The sequence below is a fragment of the Macrobrachium rosenbergii genome, chromosome 41, assembly GCF_040412425.1.
Source record: "Macrobrachium rosenbergii isolate ZJJX-2024 chromosome 41, ASM4041242v1, whole genome shotgun sequence".
Taxonomy (NCBI): domain Eukaryota; kingdom Metazoa; phylum Arthropoda; class Malacostraca; order Decapoda; family Palaemonidae; genus Macrobrachium; species Macrobrachium rosenbergii.
The window spans coordinates 24,686,556-24,710,373 of NC_089781.1; the positions used below are offsets into that span (position 1 = coordinate 24,686,556).

The 23,818-nt window shown below is 37.4% G+C and overlaps 2 protein-coding genes across 3 annotated transcripts; one reads left to right on the forward strand and one right to left on the reverse strand.

Annotated features, from left to right (window-relative positions):
- Nucleotides 1-528: 528 nt before the first annotated feature.
- On the reverse strand, nt 529-6,729 carry LOC136826759 (voltage-gated hydrogen channel 1-like). 2 transcript variants are annotated; one of them, XM_067084176.1, is made up of 6 exons: nt 6,576-6,729; nt 5,713-5,858; nt 5,251-5,402; nt 3,969-4,157; nt 2,616-2,751; nt 529-2,011 (listed from the first exon to the last, which is right to left on the reverse strand). In XM_067084176.1, the coding sequence occupies exons 2-6, from the start codon at nt 5,831-5,833 to the stop codon at nt 1,824-1,826; spliced, it is 786 nt and encodes a 261-aa protein (XP_066940277.1). In that variant the 5' UTR covers nt 5,834-5,858; nt 6,576-6,729; the 3' UTR covers nt 529-1,823. The 2 variants fall into 2 exon arrangements, with proteins under 2 accessions (XP_066940277.1, XP_066940276.1); XM_067084175.1 differs by having other exon boundaries at nt 6,428-6,721.
- A 1,025-nt stretch (nt 6,730-7,754) lies between these two features.
- Nucleotides 7,755-23,139, forward strand: RecQ4 (RecQ4 helicase). Its single transcript, XM_067084177.1, has 3 exons — nt 7,755-8,052; nt 12,082-12,172; nt 17,350-23,139. Exons 2-3 carry the CDS (start codon nt 12,095-12,097, stop codon nt 22,720-22,722), a joined length of 5,451 nt encoding a protein of 1,816 aa, XP_066940278.1. The 5' UTR covers nt 7,755-8,052; nt 12,082-12,094; the 3' UTR covers nt 22,723-23,139.
- Nucleotides 23,140-23,818: the final 679 nt, after the last annotated feature.

The window sequence follows — 23,818 nt, forward strand, 5'->3', positions numbered from 1 at the left end:
TCTATACGTCTATCTTTCATACTCTGAATTTCTTTGTGTATAATATAGCGTCTTCTCCTACTCACCTTTTGCCACTCACACCAGACTCCTAAGCGTTGATGTATATGATCAGTTTCTAAAAGTCTTCTTCAATGATTTATGCTTGATGTTGTGTGACGTGAGCAGTGTATCCGTTAAGAGTTGGTAGGGGTCTATAATGGGAATTTATCTTGGCCATAACATGTTTAGTATATTTTGTATATTTAGTCAAGATTTTCGCGACGCTAAATCTATAATAATAATAATAATAATAATAATAATAATAATAATAATAATAAATAATAATAATAATAATACATCAATAACAACAATAATAATAATTATAATAATAATAGTAACAACAATAATAATAACAATAATAATAATAATAATAATAATAATAATAATAATGATAATAATAATAATCATATTAAAAATTATTGGTGAAGGGTATTTGACCCAGAATTCAGAAAAGCACGACCTTAAGCCTCTGACGATTTAGAAAAAGAATTACAGGTACAAAAGCTTTATTCTAGATCAGACACAGAATATACTACACAGGTGTTTTTAACGCTTTTAAAAAACACAAGCATATTGCAAGGAAACTGACCTGCTTCATAGATAAACATTGTTAAACATATTTTCACTGCATTAAAATTAAACTGTGATTCAGAACAACGAAATACACAGCCATCAGAATAAAACTGACCTTCAAATTTATCAAATCTATTCAGCATGCAATATGAAAGTCATAGACAAATAAATGGATTGAGAGGAACTCCTGAAAAGACCCGTACTTCAGTTCAGTAACCCTTCTGTACCTCTGAGTCTCTTCTTCAGCAATAAGCATTATCCTTTTGTCTAGGAAACTGGCTCCGTTCTACCTAGAGCCAGCAACATGGACAAAATGAGATATAGTTTGCTTGAAACAGAAGTTTTTTAATAGAGATTCGGATGTAGTACTATTTGGTATTTGCCAGGTATATATCCACCTTTGTCTAAGTCCGTTCGAAGATATCGTTTATTAATATAACAATAATTTGTCGGCCACACAGTATAGAAATGGGTGTATATAATACTTTGATTCCCGAGGGGCTAGTACTAAACAAGGCGTCCTAAGGAGCTTCCGCCATGTTTAGTACCAGTAGCACCTCGGAGTAGGCTTTGACAAAGGTAGATACCAGACGAAAATAAGGACAATCTCATGCATGTCATCTTGTGGCTACACACACACACACACACACACACACACACACACACACACACACACACACACATATATATATATATATATATATATATATATATATATATATATATATATATATATATATATATATATATATATATATATATTATAAAGCAGACAATCTTATCACCATGAAGCGCTTATTTTCGGGTCTAAAAATATTACCAATAATGAATCACTATGTATACTCGTACGATATCTCTTCTTATTATGGGAGAGAGAGAGAGAGAGAGAGAGAGAGAGAGAGAGAGAGAGAGAGAGAGAGAGGTGGGGGAATGTTTCGTCATTTACAAGATAAAACATATTCCCGTTCGTTTCGTCTTATTTCTGCGTTAAATGCACAATACTAAGGTCATATAATTTTTATAAAAACAACAATAGTCAGCGAACCAAGATACTATTATAATGACACCTCATCACTCGCCATTTGTCTTCTCACTCGGCAACAATCACATTCCGATAAAAGCGGCAACGAAAATGATCTCAAGTCTTCTGACCAAGTTTCCTTTTCATCAACATCAAATTACCTAAACTCAAAACAAAACACTAAAACATTTCAAGGAATATCTGCATCACTACGTATCCTTTGTTCAGCCTCGAAAGGTATGTTGTTGGCCGATAATTTATGCTGCAGGGTGGCTATGTAGGCTCTGCATCTCTCCAGGTCCTCCTCGACTGCCTGACGGCGCTGGCGTTCGGCGTGCACCTTCTTTTCTTCCACGCGACGAACCTGGAGCATCATGGCTGTTGTGGAAGAAAGAATAATATACTTCAAGGTGTTGCTTGAGGATAAAGGAGCTTTTGAATTAAGGAGAATGATTAGAAGAACTGTACCATATTGTTTTGAGGAGTTAGGCCTAATAATGCTATGAATTTAGAGGAATGATTAACAGAACTGTACTATATTGTTTTGAGGAGTTAGGCCTAATAATGTCTCAGTTATCGAGAAAACTATTTGAGTTTTAGTACCTGTTAAATACAGCTAGACCTAACAAGATACAATTTCTTTCTTTTCAAATGACTAAACTTTACCTTTGTTAACTGTAATTTACATACCACCATCCTCATTTTATAATTTTTATCTTTTAAAATCATACTACTACCCGGAGCAATTTTGTCCAGCGTGCTTTTCAATTCTTGTAATTTCGAAATAGCTGTTCTTGTGCTGAGTTACACCATTAATGAATGTTACTGCATCATATGCAAAATCCTGACCAATGTAAAGAAGACGAGGTAAACTATCGGATTCGTTTCCTGCAGATAATTATTACTTTTCAGTAATTCCCAACAAAATATACATCACCAATAGCCTTTTTCACTATAATAACTTCAGTTCTCTTACACATACCATTCTGTATCCGGACAACACGCCACAGTCTCAGGACGATGATCAGACTTAATCCGGAATGGGCATCGGACGAGTGCAGATAGACGATGTCTAAAACGAACGCTACTATCACAACAATTGCATCGAAGACCTCGAGCTGCGGGGAGAGGAAAATATCATGGATGTCAAATACGTTGTATTTATAGTTTCAGGTGCACTGCGATTTAAAATATACTGTTGATTAAAATATACTCATTATTCATTACCGGACTTATTTTGTCAGGCATCGCAGTCATCCTACCTTTCGAGGCTGACAAAGGATACGTAGTGATTATTTTGAAATTTTTTAGTGTTTTGTTTTGAGTTTAGGTAATTTGATGTTGATGAAAAGGTCCTGGTAGAGTCCATCATTTTTCTCACTACGTGCGCTGTTTCTAGTAGCACACTCTTCTGCATGAGTCCTGGAGCTACTTCGGCATCTAGTTTTTCCAGGTTCCTTTTACGGGATCTTGGGATCGTGCCTAGTGTTCCTATGATTATGGGTACAATTTCCACTGGCATATCCAATATCCTTCTTATTTTGATTTTCAGGTCTTGATCTTATTAATATTTTCACTTTCTTTCTCATCTACTCTGGTGTCCCATGGTATTGCCACATCAGTGAGTGATACTTTCTTGATTTTGTCATTCAACGTCACGTCTGGTCTATTGGCACGTATTACGCTATCTGTTCTGATACCATAGTCCCAGAGGATCTTTGTCTGATCGCTTTCTATCACTCCCTCAGGTTGGTGTTCGTACCACTTACCACTGCAAGCTAGCTGGTGTTTCTTGCACAGGCTCCAGTGGAGGGCTTTTGCTACTGAATCATGCCTCATTATTATTATTATTATTATTATTATTATTATTATTATTATTATTATTATTATTATTATTATTATTACTCGAAAAATAAAACAACTCAAATAAAAACTCTTACAAGTACACTAACAAAACAAGCAGCTAGTGAAAAATGCCCATATATGACAAAAGAAGACACAGAGGTGAAAGCAACAAATCTATTAATAAATAAGGACACAGATGAAAATTAACATTCGTAGAGAGCGAGAGAGACACACACACATAAACAAACGAAAAATAAATTAACAGATTGTGCATGATGCTTTCAAATTAGTACCACAGTCCTTTCAAACCTGATGTATCTTCAGCAGTATAGTTAAACTCCACAGTTCAACTTTAACAAAAAGCATAGCCTTATTTATACTTCAACTTGCATTTTCTAGGTAACCAAGCCTTACAGTAAACTTAAAACATGACTCTCACTGAATACCTCGGTCTAGAAAGTTCTGTCTGGACCGCGCTGTGTGCCTATACCTTGTGTGTAAAGAACTCGAGTCCCAGCGACAAAATCTTGACGACTATTTCGAAGCAGAAGAGCGTGAGAACAGCCAGCGACAAGTAGTGCAGAATCAGGGAAGGCAAGACGTACGTGTGTTGAAGGTCCAGCATCAGTTGACCGATCACCAGCACCATATCTGTGATTACTAGCACTACCACAGCTAGCTGGAATAGAGTCGTAATAAGAATAATGATTAAAATGTGTACGAATTCGTGCGGGATAAGTCAAAATGATTATTGATTTACTTAGCAAGCATTTTTTTTTTTTTTTTTAAAAATAATAAAGTGTCATTACTTGTAAAGGGACTAGTACTACTTTAACTATCATTGTTACTATTGTTGCTGCTATTTATGCCACGACTACTAATAATAGTATCTGCATTATTTTTGCATATTTGATCGAAAGTATTTGTTTGTAAATGTGTGGATTCTAAAGCATAATAAATTTGAGAAGACTTGTTCATTAAGATTGTTCTTAGCTCTAATACATTCATATTCAGAATATAATGTATTTTCGGTGTCGATGACCATCATCGTTGTGACGACAGTTTATAACATCACTCAATCGATTAAATGTTTAAAGGTAGAAAGGAATTTCACATTCAAAAGAATAAAAACATGTTAAATCAGAAGCCAGTGTTTCAACAACAACATTCATTGGGTATCGACCTTGAAAAAGTAATATGTTACAGATTTAAGAGCTGTGAAAAAGTAATAGTTCCTGCTTTGTAAAGTAACCAAGCGTTACTGACATTTGCAACAGACCTGAGCAACTAGTGGCTAGCTGTAACTGGTCACGATGAGGTAAGAAATCCTGTGGATATGGCTGTCTAAAACAAGTAAAAAACAATCGAGTTTTCTGTACAGCGTATAATCCAGGCCACCGAAAATATATCTATCTTTCGGTGGTCTCGGTATAATGCTGTATGAGCCGCGGCCTATGAATCTTTAACTACGGCTTGGTGGTGGCCTGTCCTATATAGTTGCCAGATGCACGATTATGACTAACGTTAACCTTAAATAAAACAAAAACTACTGAGGCTAGAGAGCTGCAATTTGGTATGTTTGATGATTGGTGGGTGGATGATCAACATACCAATTTGCAGCCCTCTAGCTTCAGTAGTTTTTAAGATCTGAGGGAGGACAGAAAAAGTGCGGATGGACAGACAAAGCCGGCACAATAGTTTTCTTTTACAGAGAACTAAAAACAGTAAATATAATAATAATTTTATGCAAATTTACGACCTAAACATCTCACCTGGTAACGCGTGGTGGCCATAATTTCCCGAATTCTGTACCTGATGCCTTCAAAGCCCGGCCTTCCTCGAGAGAACTCCTCCGAAACCGACGAAGTGTCGCTCTTGGCATCTTCTGGCTTTGGCTTCGGCTTCGGCGATGCGGAAGGTTCGTCTGAAAGAAAGGATTATATAATAAAGTATATAATGTTCATCAAATCGTCTTGGTTAGTTTGGAGGAATGTATGTATACATAAGTATCATAATGTATTCATGTGTGCAAGTAACTTGCCTGCACACATTTACATAGTATATATAAATACACACATTTGCATAGTACATAACAGATATATATATATAGTAATATATATTTATATATATATATATATATATATATATATACATATATATATATATATATATATATATATATATATATATATATATATAATGTGTGTGTAAATGTGTGTGTGTAAATGTTTTACCGTTGGAACCAATTTCCTCTTCGACGAAGTTCGATGTCCCTGTCTCCGCGTCGCCATCGTTCCTGGCCTCATCTTTTGGAGGCAAATTGAAGAAGCTGAAATCTTTGTCGATTTCGTCCATACTTGGCCGAGCTGCCCTCTGTTACCTGTCGGCAAAATTAAAACAAATAAAATAATTTCGATGAAGAGTTCTATCCCGGTGAGGTGAGCATTACCTCCCCGAGGTACTCCCGTGTGTCGAATGATGGTATGAAGTATTGTCCGAGGCAGAATCGGTTTCAAAAGTTTTTATTTTTATTTTAACCTCTTCTCTCCCTCTCCACTCCTTAAGAAAACCACTCAGATCTACTAACCACGAAGCGAATTATTCAATCCTTTGGCCTTCACTCACTCATTCACAGCCATACGTGAGTAAAAAACCCCTCACATTTAGTGGTTAGAATTTCATTCCTTGTTCGTTTGCGGTATTGTATCTCCACACTTCATCTTCTATTGTATTAAATCTATGTCATTTCGGGTATAAAGTGTGGCAAATAATTCAAAACAAAATAAACAAGAAGAATGACTGCAAATTCTGCAATGCAGTTTAAATTTGTCCTCTGCCTCTCTCTCTCCGTCACACATATACACACCACGTAAACGGAGACGCACCTATGCTCGTTAGTAAAATTAGTAATTGCGCTGACTAGAAACGAATAATATATTTCCTACTCACTCGTAATTCACATAGGTCTTCGCATTCGTCCAAACGTCCGTTTACTTCAAAGCCCAACCCACTTAGCAGGTCCCGCTTCAAAGTTATTTGCAACCGCCTTCCTGTTTCACTTGTTGAAGAAATTAAGGAATATCATTAAAAGACAAACCTTTAAGTGAGGCGTTATCCAAAAATTCACTGCCGACACGTGTAAAGCACAAAATAATCAACATCAACCTATTGTTACTGGGTACATTTACTCAGAAACGCCCCCAGACTCAATGTACTATGTACTGCTTCGTTTGGTGAATCGCGTAAGACTCGAAGCACCGAGTGAGATAGTTCTGTGAGCATCTGTTATCGGTATTATGACGTTAGTGAGTGAGAAGGTTTCGTGAACTTTAGTTATTTGATAACACTGCGCCATATTCTAGAAACTCATTTGCAAATTACATATTTCTTCCTCTAATCAGTGAGACATTATCGTGAGCGTTGGTTAGTGTTCGGTTGGAAAACTTTCGCTTCGAACTCACGAATATGTTGTTAATTAATAGTACGAGAAATGAAACTGCCACAGATTTTGTGTTAATTGTTCGTTATTGATATAGCCATTTCAGTAACGCGAAAATTTTAATATTTGGAAAATTATAAAAGAAAAAGTTCATAGAGGCGTCTCCCTTGTTTGCGGATGTTAATGTATATACATATTTAAATGATATATACAGGCTTTTAACAATCCCATACAAATATGAGACAGAGTCTAGTGCAAGCTTGTCCTTGCTACAAAAGTAATCATAAAAATGTATAATGAAGATTCTCATTACGCAGAGATTCGTCAGACTTTTTTTTGCGGGCGGGAGGTCATAAAGGTGGAGGGTGGATTGGCGACACTATAAGTGTGATAAGTTGATAAAGGGAGTAAGTCTAGTGTGGACAATGGACTTCTGGACTCGGTCGAACCAACCGAGACCAGGGTAGGAGTGAGGCCTTACTTTTTAATGTTTTAAAAGGCCTCTCTGGATATTAGAGAAGGCTTTACCTATTTCATTCCCCACAACGTATTAAGTTTATCATGATATACAGCTTTTCTTCAAAAACTGCATCCTTTCCAAGATTTCCAGGAATTACTCTCCAAGGCAGATCTTTTTTGTTGATTAACAAACAACTGTTCAGTATTGGAATAATTAGGTTATTCTGTTATTAAGAGTCGGTAGTATTATCGAGTATTCAGCACACTTTTCTTTATGGTTATGTTTTCTAACTAATAAACCCTGATTCGTAAAATACAAACAAATTTTCTCTCTCTCTCTCTCTCTCTCTCTCTCTCTCTCTCTCTCTCTCTCTCTCTCTCTCTCTCTCTCTCTCTGCCCTAAGCGCCGTGTTTGTTCCAGTAATATAGGCCAAATTTATCTTTTCAATTATAAAAGAAATTTTGTGAGAAAATTTACCTGCGACTAATAAATATAACTTTTTACCAAAAATAATTATCAAATTTAAAAAAATGAAACCAGATTAAAGCTCAACTAAGCATTTAGTAAGCTTTCAGAAATCTTCCCACATATGCGTTCAATAAACAGATACGTAAACAGTCTTTGAAATGTGTCAAATGTGCCATTAATTAAATCTTAAATTTCCAGCCATTTGGGGTAAGTATCGGTAATTTAATTCCTGGAATTTAGTCATGAGATCTCACAGATGTGTTTAGCTACTCTTATTTAAAATAGTCTTTAATTATAAGTATTTTAAACTTTATTTTTGTATAGCGATCAGCTGCTGTTAGAAGTCGGGCCAGACTTGGCGCGCAAGCGGTTTTCGCGTACGAATTGAACTGTTTAACTTGTGTAAGAGAACTGAAATTTAATCATTAGCAAATGGAGTCTGTGATGGTATACTCAGTCCTGAATTTCGATGGATTGGAAATTAAATTTATGATTGAATTATTGGTTTAAAAGAGTAACCTATATTCTAGTCTAGGTTAGCCCAGTGACCCCGTCAAGGCCATGTTAAGTAGGACCTGTACACAATTATGTGGCATAAATTTGTCTCTTCCTCATAAATCGGTAAAACTTCACCATAATTACGCGGAATGATTCCCACCAGTCGCCGACCGGGGCAGGTTACCGCCTTCTTTTTGAAGCCCCCAGCCAGGTCAGGCACGTCTCCAGCCAAGATCTGTCCGCGGTGAGCTAGACTATGGCAATTGACGTTTTCTATGTTATTTACTTGCTTTACAAGAATTTAAGTTAGGCTAAGGTAGGTGAAGATCTGGTTATTGGTCAGTCGCCGACTGGGACAGGTTACCGCCTTCTTTGAATGGAAGCCTCCCCAGCCAGGTCAGGTCACAGTTTCTCCAAAATATTACTTTAAATTCTTTAGGCTAGAAAAAGGTAGGTGAGATCTGGTTAGCCGGGAATTACCAAGACCTGGGCATTATAGGAAAGATTATGTCTCTGTATGAGGTGAACCAGGACCTGGCATTATAGGAAAGGTTATGATTGTATGAGGAATCGGGCTGGGAACTAAGGAATTAAGGTTTTTATCCATTAAAACATGAATCGTGCCTACCCTGAAAATTTGGGCACAACTGTTTTGTAGCCCAGTATTACCCAGTATTGATGCAAGCCACTCGGTTTGCTGCCCCACTCCATCAATCAATCCCCTAGCCTAGGCCTGGGCCTGTTGGCTACCTACAGACAATTACGGGCTTATCTTAGTGGGAAGCTAGGGATTTTAGAGGGGGGGGGAAGGGGGAAATAATAAAAACCAGAAAACTGCAATAGCAGAACATAGCCTAAGTACTGTAATTGGGAAAATGAATTGTATATTTAGCCTATGTGATTAATATCAGTCGCAAAGAACACTTTCAAAGGACATTGATAACTCAAGGCCAGTTACAGGGATGCATCCTAACCTTGCTTTCACTAACCTTATGGTGCTTGTGTGAGGTAAAAGTTAAAAAAAAAGCTATTTGTTACCTGGAAACATACATATAGCCCAGTAGCCGATGGTAAAACTTTTTTTACCTGTTCTTTGGCAAATGGTAGCCAAGTGGTGCACAGATTGGTCATCCTTATGCACTCAAGTACAGTTTGCTCTTTTAGAATTAAGGATTATCACTTACTGTCTACTGTATGTAAAGAATAATTGTTTTTTTTTAATTTGAATTTCATTGACACATTGGTTTTCCTTATTCTTTTACATATGCTACTGGATATTAAAAATTTAAAATTGAATGAAAATTAATGTGCAAGGTCGGGGCTGACTAAACAAGGACATCAAAGAAATTTAATAGAATAAGCACAAGTTGAGTTAATGTTTTGATAAGTATTAGTTTTTTTAGCCTATGTATAGTAAGAATAGAAGTATATTGCTTTCATTATGCCACAATTCATATGACCCAAATGTTTTTCACTGAAACAGTCAGACTAGGGAGGTGCTGAACAGTCACTAGGGAGATGCTGTTTTAGCCTAGGTGGAAATTATTCATTGTACATTATAGATTTTTCATAGCTGTGCCAATATGGACTGTTTTTCCTGATACAAGATTCAATTCAGTTCTGTATTATGCCATTAGAATGGCTTGTCTTCTTCAGTGTATGCAGCGAAATAAATTCTTTGTTTACTCAAGATGGTAAATATTTTTGTGACAATAGCGAAGGTCAGCTCCTTGTCTTTTCATTTCCCATTGGTTGATAGATACCATAATATTGCTTTTCACCTTGTTGTGAAGAGCCTACTTACACTAATTGTCATGGATATCATTCTGAGATTGAGTGGTTGAAATGAGGGTTGGCATACTGTAATGTTTTTGAATTGGCCTTATGTGAACATGACTTTGACATAAGATAAACTCAAATTCTCCTTTGCTGTCTTAAGTTATGTTTAAGTTTTGTCCCCCCCTCCTCCCTTGTCTGCCTCCCTTCACCGTCCAGCTTTTAGGCTTCCCCTTTCATCTTTTACTCCCCATCATTTATTGAGTCCTTCCATCTGTAAGCAGGCATGTTAGATAGCATTTGTGTTCCATACTTTTGTGAAAACCCTTGATGATCACTCAACAAACCATCCTCAGTATTTCTTGTAGTCTAGGAATCTGTCATATCACCCTCTTTTAACAATTGTGTCAATTTTGACCTCTTGGAAATCTTCTTGTAGAAGATTCCTATGCTAAATCAAGAGGCATAACAATGCTAATTTTAATCAGTGTAATGTAAAGGTTGCATATAATACTTTCATCTTATGGCTTTGAAGATATTAGAATCACAATTTGATTTCTGCAGACTGGCAGAGTACAGTATACTGTACACTTACGACTGATACCTCATCTGCTGAAGGTATAATATTATCCACCTCTACCCTTCACTGGTTTGCTTATTAATTGGCTACCTCAAGATGCTGAACCTGTCATAATTTCTAGTGTATTTTATCATAAAGAGTAGAATTATTTTAAACAGAAGCAAAGTTATAACTGATTACCACAAATACCATTACAGTAGTTACAGGTTATTTCACAAAATGATGTTAAATGTACAGAAAGGCTTGTTACTAATGAGACCTATGAAGGTATAGGTAAGACTTGTCTTTAATTATTAAAGATAATTGTAACTCTCTCCTCAGCTACACAAGCACAGATAATTTTCTGTGCAAGAATGGATATTTCCCCAGTAGGGGGTTAGTGCCATCAGTGCACCTCATGCAGTGCACTGTAGGCATTACTTAAGGTTCTTTGCAGTGTACCTTCGATCCCTAGCTGCAACTCTCATATCCTCTTTCTTCCATCTTACTTTCCACCCTCTCCTAATAGTTGTTTCATTGTGCAACTGCGAGGTTTTCCTCTTGTTACATCTTTCGAACCTTTTACTGTCAATTTCTGTCTCAGCGCCAAATGACCTCCTAGGTCCCAGTGCTTGGCCTTTGGCCTAAATTCTATATTTAATTAAAAAATGGATTTAAACTATTACTGTAGTGAAATGTGAGACTGTGTTTGTTTAGCCCTGCTGGGTAGGTTTAAAATTACTGAAAAGCCTGAATGCTACAAGCTTTTGTAAGGGGTTGGGGAGGAGGAAAAAAGTTAGGGTTTTAGATCTTATTATTGTTGAATGTTAAGTACTCTAGTGATAGAAGAGGAAATTTTTTACTCTTTAAGAATGACAAAACTGAAGATCCGAAGTTTTTGCTAGAATTTTTGTCTGACAAAATCCTGGTAAAATCACTATTGGCATAAACTTGCCAACCATGCTTAAAAAAGGACTTGGTTAATGGTACTTATGACAAGGTGTGTTGTTTTTACTTTTGTTTATGAACAATCAAAAATGACATTGAATTATTGTTGTGGATGGTATAAGTACATACTGTTTAGTATTACTGACTTAACTATGTATTAATCCTCACAAGGGATAGTGCTGTCTGCATTAAACATGGTGCACTGTAGGCAATAATAAAGGTTTACCATGTACCTTCGGCCCTTAACTGCTAGCAGTTTCTTGGCCTCTTAAGTTACCTCCATTTCCACTTCCTTTCCACCATCTTGTTGTCCAACCACCCTAACTCCCTCTTTTCAGTGTGTCCCCCTTTTCAGTCTTAATTAAGCACTGACTGGCTGAAAGTGCCCCAGTGCTTAGGTTTACAGCCAAATTTTCATGAACCAGATCACTTTATTAATAAAAACATTGTTTCAGGAGCGTGTTCAAGATGGAGAAAGAGTCTCAAGGGATATCTCCAGAAACATCACGCGAGGAGAAGTTTTTACGAGCAAAACAGAAAGTGAAGGTAGGACCTTTCAAAGAAGGTATTTTTGCATTGAGGACTTTTATTGTAAGTACTCAGAAGGGGTTTACAATACAGTAGCACTATCTGATCTACCCTGGTAGCTAGTGTAAATAATAATAGGATTTATTATATATATATATATATATATATATATATATATATATATATATATATATATATATATATATATATATATATATATATATATATATATATATATATATATATATATATATATATATATTGTTTATTTCAAAAATTTGAGGGTTGTCTGTCTATTTTATTGCAACAACAAATTCATATCAGTGAAAGAACAGAAAATGGTAGGTATTTGTGTCATGTGGTTAAATTTTGCTCTCCTATCATAGACCATTTACTTTTGTGGGGCACGAAAAATGTAATTCAGACCTTATCAGTGAGTATAAGGAAATATCAGTCTTTTACGGTATGTGTGTACAAAAACATAAAGACTACCTAACTAGATCCATGGCTTTGGTTCTCAAAGAGAAGACTAATAAAAACATAGCTGTAGCTTTCCAAACTCATGCCATAATGTTATGGATGCTTTATTTGTAACATAAAAGTGCTAGAAGTTTTGTTTTGTTTCCTTTTGTCTTTTTGTTTTCCCCTTTGTTAATGGATGCCTTAAAATATTTGCAGACTTCAAAGAAGCCTACTTTATGCTAACTTGCCACAGATATCAGATGATATAAGTGAGGAATTATGTGCTAGTTGGCCAGGCAAGAGCATGGTTATGGGTGTAGGGGTGTGTGCAAATTCTCCTCACCTGCAAGCCAGATTGAGTTTTTGTTTCTCTTCTTGATATTCCTTTCTGTTCACTCTCCAGCTTTCAGGCCACCTCTTTCTTTTTGTCCCCTGCATTTTCTCAGGCCTTCCTTTTGCAAGCATACATGAGCTGGATACTTTTGTGTATCAGTCTCAAGGTAATGTGTATCGACAATTGCCTTCTCCTTGCCATTTTATTCTTGAGTAGTAAATGTTTTCTGCCACCGCAGAAAATGGTTTTCATTCGCATGCCTCCCCTGATTTTCATGAAATTGTATCTCCAGCATTAGTGCTCTTACATATGCTGCTTTTCCTTTATCCACTTATCTCCACTATTTAACACACAGCCTCTCTGCTCAGTTACTGCTGTGTTAATAGGCCACGGAACTCCTGCTTCTTTGCCAGTGGTAGTCACTGGAATCTTAATGATTTTAGTAGATTTTTTTACAGGGAAGCTAATGCCTTTCACCCTTCATTCTTTTGTCTCAGTATAACTACCATCTCTTTCATAGGAGAAGCCATAAGGAGACCACCAACCTTCCATCAGAGTTGTTGTGTTCACTTCTACAATAAGTGTTAGTAATAGGCAAATATCACCAAAATGTCATTTTCCATTTTCACTACTATGCAGTATACTGTCTAAAGTCCTAAACTATGAACCAAGATATAACCATCTCTGTTGAGTGCTTTCTTAGAAGAAAATCTAGCATATATACTGCCTCAGCTAACGTAATAGATGTGAATACTTTAAAAAGAGCATTGTTTTAATTCTCCAAGCTCATGCAGTGAACATAGAGGAAGTCCCTGCTAAAGTAAACCTTATGGAAAATGGCTGAACAGGATATCAGACCTTGACTGTTTAAATCTTTACTGTTGTTGAGAAGAAGGAAACCACCCTTTCGAGCAGTTTCACACGTAGAAAAATATCCTTGAGTGTTGCTGAAATTCAAATAGGAGAGTGTTGTTCCAATAGTGTTTGAATAAAAGATCTTAGGTAGACAGCATTAATACCATTATCTGTGAGGCAAGAAAACCTTCCAAACATTACTACCATTTGTGACAGAAAACAGTGCTACCCTTTGTGATAGAAAACTTAGAAGAGTTAAAACTAACCCCAGGTTTTGTTGAGTTGTTTAGTAAAATGTTAGTGTGGTCCAGTGAATCTGTGAATGGGAACATAGTACAAGACTGGTTAATCAGTTGGTCTCAAGGTGACTTACCTGATATTGTCACCATGATGAATTTCATCCTCATTACAGAACAAAGTAAGATTCCAAACTTGCAGAAGGACTGAAAAGTACATAAAACAATGTTCTAATGAACAACCATCAGTACAAGGTCGAAGACCAAAAAACATATCCAAGCCTACCCCTTAATGACAAATATGGACCATATGACCAGCAAGTATATAAAAGAATTTTTCAACAGAAATATACCCTTCAATAACTCATAGTTGGAGAGGGAAGTATTATGGTACAATAATTGACTAATGCTGCTGGAAGATTCAGTACAGCGTGATATTCTGTATTTTTCAAAGAGTGACAGCACATACCTTGGAAGTGGTGCAAGTATTGAGACTATGTTGCCATTAGTAGGTACTTTTGATGTTGCTAGATTGACTACTCTGTCACCGTGTCACCTGGTCTAGTGCTTTCCAAACAAGTATAATTACATGCTTTAAGACAGCATCCTCTGCTATCTAAGAAGTATCCATGTCTATCACTATTCATCCTACACTAGCACTTGACCCACAAGATTCCTGCATAGTACCTTGTCATTTGTACAGTGTTGTGTATTTACCTTCTGAAACTTTGTACCCCTTACCTTCACTAAATATCACTAGACCAATACCAGAGTGAGTAAAGATGCAACAGGGAATTGGCAGCAAGAAGTCTAAATTGCAGAGCTGCTTGAAATATCATTAATGCAAGGTGCTTAATAACCTTCTTTGTGTTTGAATTGCAGGTTCCCATTCTGGAGCTCCTGTTTACAGATGTGTATGTAAGAAAATTTTTTAGGTTAAGGCTGCATTCCTTTGCTTGTTGGCTTTGGGCAAACCTAGGCTTATGTACTTCATTAGTATATCTTTGGAACTTAATGAAGGCCTAAACATACACCCTTTACAGCTCATTGAGAGTACTGTTGTAAAAATTGTTACTTTTCAGCAGACTTAGGATATTGTTAGTAGCAGTTGGACAAGCACATTAAGAATGGTATATAAGTTCCTTGCATCTGCTGTTAAATGTCTAGGAAACTGCTCTGTTGACCTAGATCATTCCAGCTGGTATTACCAAAATCTCCATGTTGCTCTGGCATACATTGGAGTAATTTAGCACTCTCAGAGACTGGAAAGAGCCATCAGAAGATCGAAAGACCTACTTAGAAGTCTGCTCAGAACCTTTACCAGGCCAAGTAGGCAGGCTTGCACTACTATCATTACCAGAGTAAAATATGTCCACTCAGTGCCCAAACTGTTTCTTTGTAATTTTTATAAGAGTCTAGAAGTTCATTGTCTTGGTCATAAAGGGTTACAGATCAGTATCTCTCAAATTGGTACCTAATTCTCCAGAAATGAGGATTGTTATCTATAATGTTGATAGGGAACGTTTTCCTGATCAGGCACTTCCTGTAACTTTACACCTTCCCAAGTCTCTGTCTGAGCCTGTGAAAGAAGCTTGTTGGAGTATTTACTATTTAAGTAAGTCTTTGTAATAACCTTTTCCACAGCACGAAGTAGAGGTGAACATTGGTTTTTTTTAGCTTGGGATCATTTACACCAGGAAATGGAAGCCTGTGGGACTTCATTCTTTCTGACCAGCATGCCCAGACAAACTAGCTAAACTAATCTTTACTTTATCAGACTAGGAGTTCAGTTCATCACCTAAAACTATACCTCAGGTTGGCAAAGGTAGATATATCTCATTGCCGTCACCTCAGTAACAACTGGTTTACTTATTACCTTGTTTTTAAAGAATGTGATCTTTGTCTGGAAAAGAGAAATGATCAAGGAAGCACATGCTGGTTAAACAGGTTTGGAAAATGTTTTATGTAACTTCCAGTCTTCTGAATCCTCTTAATAAAGATTCGAAGGTCATTTATAAGCTGCAGAGTCAAGGGACAGGTCTTTACATTATTGCACAGTTGCAGTGTTTTAGAGAGCAAACATATGCACATATTATCAGCACCCAAGCTAGGACCAGAGAGAATTAGTCAGTAGCTGCTGATTCCCCAGTCCCAGCTCACAAAGACAGTAACGTCATATTGCCAGTGAAATCTGTCAGGCCATAGGTGAGATCCAGGCAAAACCTACTGAGCTACTACAGCCCTTAAAGAACATCACTATTATCTCTTAAGATAGCAGCCCAACTTGGAGTCCTGTGTTGCTTGCAACCCAGTAGATTCAGTTTTTAATTAGTCTTGTTACAATTCTGTTCATTTTTCCATCGCTATTCCAAACACAAACTACTAGCCTGGATGTTTCGACATAGTGGTAGTGTTTACTTTTCTCTACTATGTTTCCTATCTTCTCCAGTGGACCGACCAAATTTTTAATCAGCAGAAGTTACCAGCTTACCTATAGGGATGCATGGACAACCAGGTCAATACCAATAGCTCGGTCAAGCCTCAGTTCCATTGTAGCTGTGTTGCTAAATGCCCCTTCAGTAGGTACCCATTATACTGTGTTGAGAAACAGTAGCTTTTTGAACCTTTGAATGAACATATTGCAAGTTCTTACAGTTATTTTTGTTTTGCTACACTAACCTGCTTTATTACACAAGTGACTGATTACGTTTTTTACTGAGGCAGGATGGTTTTCTTTAAGGTCCCTAGGCAGAGGAATTTTGTCATACACACTTCCCTATTTTAAAAAGAATTGTTGTCTCTCATGAGTCATTCTATAATTAATTGAGATCTTGTTTGGCTGAGTAAAACCATTGGTATTGAATGACTTTATGAAATGAGTACCAGACAAATATTAAAAATTATCTCCCCAGCTGAAGTTTACCATAATTTAATCTTTGTCTTTCAGTTATCAAAATACTCAGTTAGCTTTTCCACACTTATGCTTAAGTGGTTCACATCCAGTTCCCTTTAGTTGGCTTTACAGAAGCATAAAAACTTTTGATATGGTTGTTTGATCAACGATTTAGCCTTATCTGGTTACGCTGTCATCGTTCCCAGTGTATTGTTTAGTTTTCCAATCTTACCAATTGATTGGAAAGTGAGGTTTGTGCAAAACATAGCTTTATTGTTACAGATACCTCTGTTTAAAAAAGTGATTGGTTTTTAGAAATTGTTCCTTGACAAGATTTATTTTGTTTTCAGGCATGGGAAAGTGAGTATTCGGTTTTTAGAGATTGTTCCTTGACAAGATTTTATTTTGTTTTCAGGCATGGGAAAGCGAGTATTTTGCCATAAATGGATGTCGGCCAGACAAGGATGCCCTGACTTCTGCTCCACATGACATAAGAACAGCATACAAAGTTTATTGTTATTATCGAAAAACATTGGATGGCTCTCGAAATTCATCAAGTGTGCCCTGTGAGAAGAATGAAAATTCTATATCCAGGACTAAGTGTGATGTGGAAACAAGTCAAAATACCCCACCTAGTGATGGACTTGAGACTTTGTCAGTTAATGGAAAAGATGAAAGCTGTGTTAAAGATAGTGGGCATGCCCCCCACCCTATCCCCTTTGGGGAAAGTTGTGCCAATCCATCCTTGGATGAAAAGCCTAAAATTAGTGTTTGGGGAAAGCATCTCAATAAAGTAGAAAGTAATGTAGACGTACCGAAGATCAAAGAAGATTCTCTTTATAGTAAAATGGCAGAAAAACTCAGAGCGAGTGGGTCTGTGAAAGTAAGAACATCATTAAAAAAACTGACTCCTGGTAATAGATTCAAGAAAAGTAGTTTAACAGTTTCACCTGCAAGTAAAGAATGCAGTGAGAGTGAGCCCTCCGCACTTGATGATTTAAATTCAGTAGATAAGGAGAATTTTATAAGAAATAGCCTTGAACAGAGTTCAAACAATAGTAATGATGCACCATTTCCAGACTGTAGTACTGTTGTAGATACATTACAGGAAGATGTACAGAGTCCTGTGTCTCGTTTATTTGTCTCCTTAGATAACTGCGAAAGACAAAGCAGTTTGCATTCCGAGGTTTCAGGTAATGAGAGTAAACTAAATTCTCTTTGCTACGAGGACTCTAGTATCCCTGCAAATTCAACTAAATCAAATGCTGCAGTTAGTTATGATTTGGATAGCACACCAAAGATCCCCTTTCGTGTGCAGAAGAGCCAAAGCGTAGGTAAATCTGTATCTCAGTCACTGAGTACTCTATCAGCAAGTATCATGAGTGAAGAGCCGTTAGAGACGAACATTAAAAAAAGATCTTCTCTGAATCGGGGCTGGCTTGCCCGTTGTATTGGGTCTGATGCTGACTTGAAATTGGATCCAAGTGAATATTCTGAAACTGATGACAGTTGGAAGATGAAACTTACTGACTGTGAATGGAATGACGATGTAAGAGAAAATGACCCTAATGGTATACAGGAGGAAAATTCACTCTTTGCTCATCCAGAAGCAATAGAAAAAGACAGAAATAAAATGGTTTCTGGAGTGAATATAAATGGAGGTGAGGAAAACAACTACTGCACCCAAGAAAGTAATGAATGTGATCTACAAATTGAAAGCAAACAAGATGATGATGATTATTTTGATGAAGAACAGGTTGTTGGTAATGAAAACAATAGACAAAAATCTCTTAAGTCAGCCAAGTCAGGGAGAGGTAGGAAGAGAGGCATTGGGAGACAGAAAAAAAGTACTATAATCAGAAGAAGGACAAATTTAAAGTATTCTGATGATGAAGATTGTGAAAATCAGTCTTCAGAGAGTGATTATGCTGAGGGCAGTGAGGAATTTGTTACAAGTGAAAATGATGAACTTTGTAGTCTTGATGAATTTGATGGGAACATGGAGGAGGAACAAGAAGCCACTCAAATTGTTCCTAGAAGAGGGCGATTACCAACACGCAAAACAAGGAATAGCACTGTAGAGTATGATGAGTCAAACGATAATGATGGTGAAATCAGTATTAAAAGAAGGAGAGAGGAAGATTTAGAGGAATTAGAACAAAGTGGGAAAATTAAGTCATCCTGGCCTCCACCAAAGAGAGTTCGCAAGGCCAGAAAACCATCTGCTAAAACTGTGAACAGCCGCAAAAAGGTTGAAAAAATAAAATATGCAGCAATACCTGTTGTCCAACCAGAGGACTGTGAAAGTAAACCCACCAAAGTCCAAAGGACAAGACAAAGAAGAAAGGTACCATGTTCTGGTGTGTCTAATTCAATCCAGATAACAAGAAACAAAAAAAGGTCTGATGTTTCTGGAGATGTTAAACTTGACCATTCATCTAAAGCAGGAGTCCCTTCATCCTTACCAGAAACTAAAGCAAGTAGACCAAGGAGGACTGTGCAACGAAAAGTGACCACAGAGTTAAATGATGGTGGTGATGAGGTCAAGAATATGGAAGCTAATAAAGAAACATCTCACTTTGAAAATGAAGGAGCTGTAGATATTAAAGATTATGATGAACTTGATGACATAGAGTCTGGCGGTAACAAGAGTAAAGCTAAGACATATTTAAGTACAGAGGAACGATTTAGGCAAAAAGTATTGAGTGGTTCAGCTAATAAGAATTATGTTCGGATCAACTTGAAGAAAAAGACGTTTGTACGTGGTAAGAAACACTTGAACCTCAAAAAATACAAGCATAAGGAGTGGAAGAAGAAGCAACTAATGAAGAATGCTGAAGGAGGGGATGAGGTATCTAAAAAATCTCTGACCTGTTTCAAATGCGGTGACTTTGGTCACTGGGCTAAAAATTGTATAGGGAAGAAGGGTGACAGTTTGATGCCAATAGAAGAGTATGATGAAAATGAATCCACTTTTCTTAGTTTAGAGGATGCTGCTGCTCTTGCAAGGGGTATTAAACCATCCTCTGTCTCTGCAGCAAAACTACTTGACAGTGAGCAGCAAGAAGTGAAAGAGAACCCTGTTGATGAGAGTAGCATTTACAGTAATGTGGAAGCTATAAAATCTACAGCAGATGGTCTTTCATTTCAGGAAAATACAAAAGTTTCCTCTCCCAATACTACAGTGGGAAATGTTTGTGATGGGGAGAAAAATAAGCAAAATCCTTGTAATAAAACAACTGTTGATGATTTCCCAAGTGATGAGTTTGATGGGCTGTTCCATAATGTGAAAGAAACTTGTGTGGATAATAGTGTTCCATCTAGTTCCCAAATTTATGCCTCTGCCACACCATCAGGCTTCAGTACAAGTGATCGTCCCACCTTGGATCCACTTTATGAACTGGAAAATGGTGATGTTATACCAACAACCACAGAAGTATATGAAGCCTTGAAGCTATTTGGTCATACATCATTTAGAACTGGACAGGAGGATGCTATCATGAGAATTTTGTCAGGTATGTCTACTCTTTTGGTGCTCTCAACTGGTTCAGGTAAAAGTTTATGTTACCAGCTTCCAGCATATCTCTATGCCAGACGCAGTAATTGTGTCACCCTTTGTATATCACCACTTGTGTCACTCATGGAAGATCAGGTCACAGGATTGCCTAGATTTTTACGTGCTGTTTGTCTTCATGCCAATCAAAATAGTAGCCAGCGTACAGTAGCAGTCAATGCCATACAGTCAGGCAATGCACATATAATACTTGTATCCCCAGAAGCTATTGTTGGTACTCAGTCTGGAGGGATATTAGGTACACTTCTCAAAGATTTGCCTCCTGTGGCTTTTGCCTGCTTGGACGAGGCCCATTGTGTTTCAGAGTGGTCCCATAATTTCCGTCCGTCATATTTAAGAGTGTGTCAAGTTCTGAGGGAAAGATTGGGTGTCAGAACAATCCTCGGGTTAACTGCTACAGCCCGTCATGCCACTGCATATAGTATTGCCGAGCATTTGGAAGTAAAAGACTTTGAGAAGGGTATTATTAGAGGTGCAAGTGTTCCCAGCAATCTTTTACTGTCTGTATCTCGAGATGAAGTGCGTGAGCAGGCCCTTATAGCCCTACTTCAGGGAGACAGGTTTTCCAGTTGCTATTCCATCATCATATATTGTACACGTCGTGATGAGTGCGAGAGAGTTGCAACATTAATCAGAACTCAGCTCATGGAACCTTCAAAAATTGATGTAAAGAAAAATATGAAAAGAGCTCGAGGACTGTCATTTGATGCTGAAGCCTACCATGCAGGTTTAAGCGCATATAGGAGGCAGCAGGTACAGAAACAGTTCATGTCAGGAAAACTGAGAATTGTAGTTGCGACAGTGGCTTTTGGGATGGGAATTGACAAGCCTGATGTCCGTGGGATTATTCACTTTAACATGCCAAAGAACATTGAAAGCTATGTACAGGAGATTGGAAGAGCTGGTCGTGACGGTGATGTGGCTCACTGTCATCTTTTCTTAGATGCGCGAGATGGGAGAGATATTCAAGAGCTTAAAAGACATATCTATGCAAACTCACTTGATAGAGGGATTGTGAGGAAACTCCTTGACCAAGTATTTAAACCATGTTCTTGCCAGAATTCAAAACATCTCAATAACAGTGAAGAATCTCCATGTAAAAAGGAATGTGACACCAGCCCACCACAATGTTTACCATCAACTCCAAGTGGACAACTTTCATTTACTCCTAGAGGACAACCTCTGATTACCCCTGGTGAACTACCTTCCTCTACTCCAAATGAACACAGTCCAAAAGACGCAAATGTGTCGGAAGAAATTTTTCCTGTATTTGAATCATCGTCCTGCCCGAAACATGAGGTAGCATTAAGTATTGATGACTTGGTACAGAAGTTGGATTTACCAGAAGAAAACTTGGAAACTATGCTCTGCTATTTGGAGCTACACTGGGGTAATCTAGTAAAACTCAATTCACGTGTTTATGCCAACTGTACTGTTGCTTGTTATGGTGGACCTCGTCAGTTGGTGGCTGTTAGCCGCCGTTGTCCACCCTTAGCTGTTGCCATTGCACTAGAATGTGAAAAAGGGATAAATATGGACAAAAGTAATAGAATTAGTTTCCCAGTTGTGGAAGTAGCTTCACGAATGGGATGGGACAGTAAGATAGTCAAAAGAGAACTCAAAGCCTTAGAGTGGAATACTCAGAACTTAGCTGGTGGTGGAAAAGTGAAGAGGTCTGGTGTTTCTGTTGAGTTTAGTGATCTTTCATTCCATATTGAGTCTCGAGGGGATCTCTCAGATGATGAGAGAGATCAACTACTTGATGCCATGTTCCGACGCATCCAGTTACGTGAGAAGGAACAATTACGTAATTTACATTATATTTACCAGCTCTTGCAGTCTGTCTCTCATAAAACGATACTTTTGTGTTGTGACGATGTTGACATGGAAAGATGTTTAAGGTTACGTGAAGAGCTTTCCAGATATTTTGCCAAGGAGGGTAAAGTTTTATCAGACGTAAGAGTGGAAGAGCAAGTTTATTTACGTCCAGATATGGAAAGACAGATTTGTAGTAGTGTCCGTAATGTGTTGTCAACACACGTTGATCATCGATGGACGGGACGTGCTATGGCACGAGTTTTTCATGGTATTAGCTCGCCCAATTTTCCGGCAGAAGTGTGGGGTAGAGTTAGACACATTTGGAGACTATATCTTAATGTAGATTTTAATTTGTTAGTTAAAATTATAACACAGGAAATTCTTCGATGCAAGTAATATTTTGTGCTTTCAAAGAGTGTACAGTATAGGCAAAATTCTTCATATTGAAGAAATTATAAATCTTATAGATTAATATTTTGTACTGGATAACTCCTGTTTGGTTTTAAGGAATAGCAAAGTGAATTTAATTCAATATGTAATAAGTGATCAATATACTGTGTGCAGATTGAATTCTCTTTGTGATTTTGGCATGTACATCCAATTCAGATGGTGAATTATTAATTTTTTGAACTACATTGATCACTTTTAGGTGGACAGTGATGCATTATGTTGAGGACTTATAAAGTCCACTATTTTATTTCATATTCTATATATATTTGTGTAGTTTTGGGAGAATCCACCTACAGTGTAAAATAATGTTTTCTTTTTTTTAGATCCTTTATACATAAAGAAAATAAAAATATTACTTTAAAATATCTTCATTACAAAGCAGTACAGTGAAAATGCTGTATACCCAAAAATTCACACTTTAACAAGAGAGGAATGTCAAATTCTGTTTGTTCCAACGGGAATACGAACTTATGCTTTTGTTGTAACTAGCTTAACTAGAAAAACAAAATCCTATCAAGGAGGCATATGAGTCCTCATGATCAGAGCTGGCATTACTCTCACGGTGTGTTCACAACCATTAATGCACGCATTTGTCACTGCGTTCTTCACATTTAGCTGAGATTTGTCTTTGTGTGTTCTTACCTTGAGAGTTTCCTCTGCAGGATGTTGCCCTCCCAGTATCCTGTGCCCCTCCAGTAGCCCAGTGGGTTATCCCTTAAAGTTATTATGGTTTGTGGTAAAGGGAAGCATTTCTGTGTTTTTTTCATGCTTTTGCGAGCCAAGTGGATGACCTCTTGTATGTGACCTAGTGCATAATGTGGTGCTCACATGTGCCTTGGCCCCCTTCCTTGTGTTCATGGCTACCATGGTGGGCACGAAACCCGATTTCTGTCGTTTTCTGGGTAGGGGCAAGCCCTGTAGCAAGTTCATGTCCTCAATTGTGGTAGATCCGCACTGTATTGCATGTCAGGAATGAGAATGTGCTAGAGAGGCCACGTGCAAAAAGTGTAATTGGAGGCAATCACCCTATTGGTGTCTATGA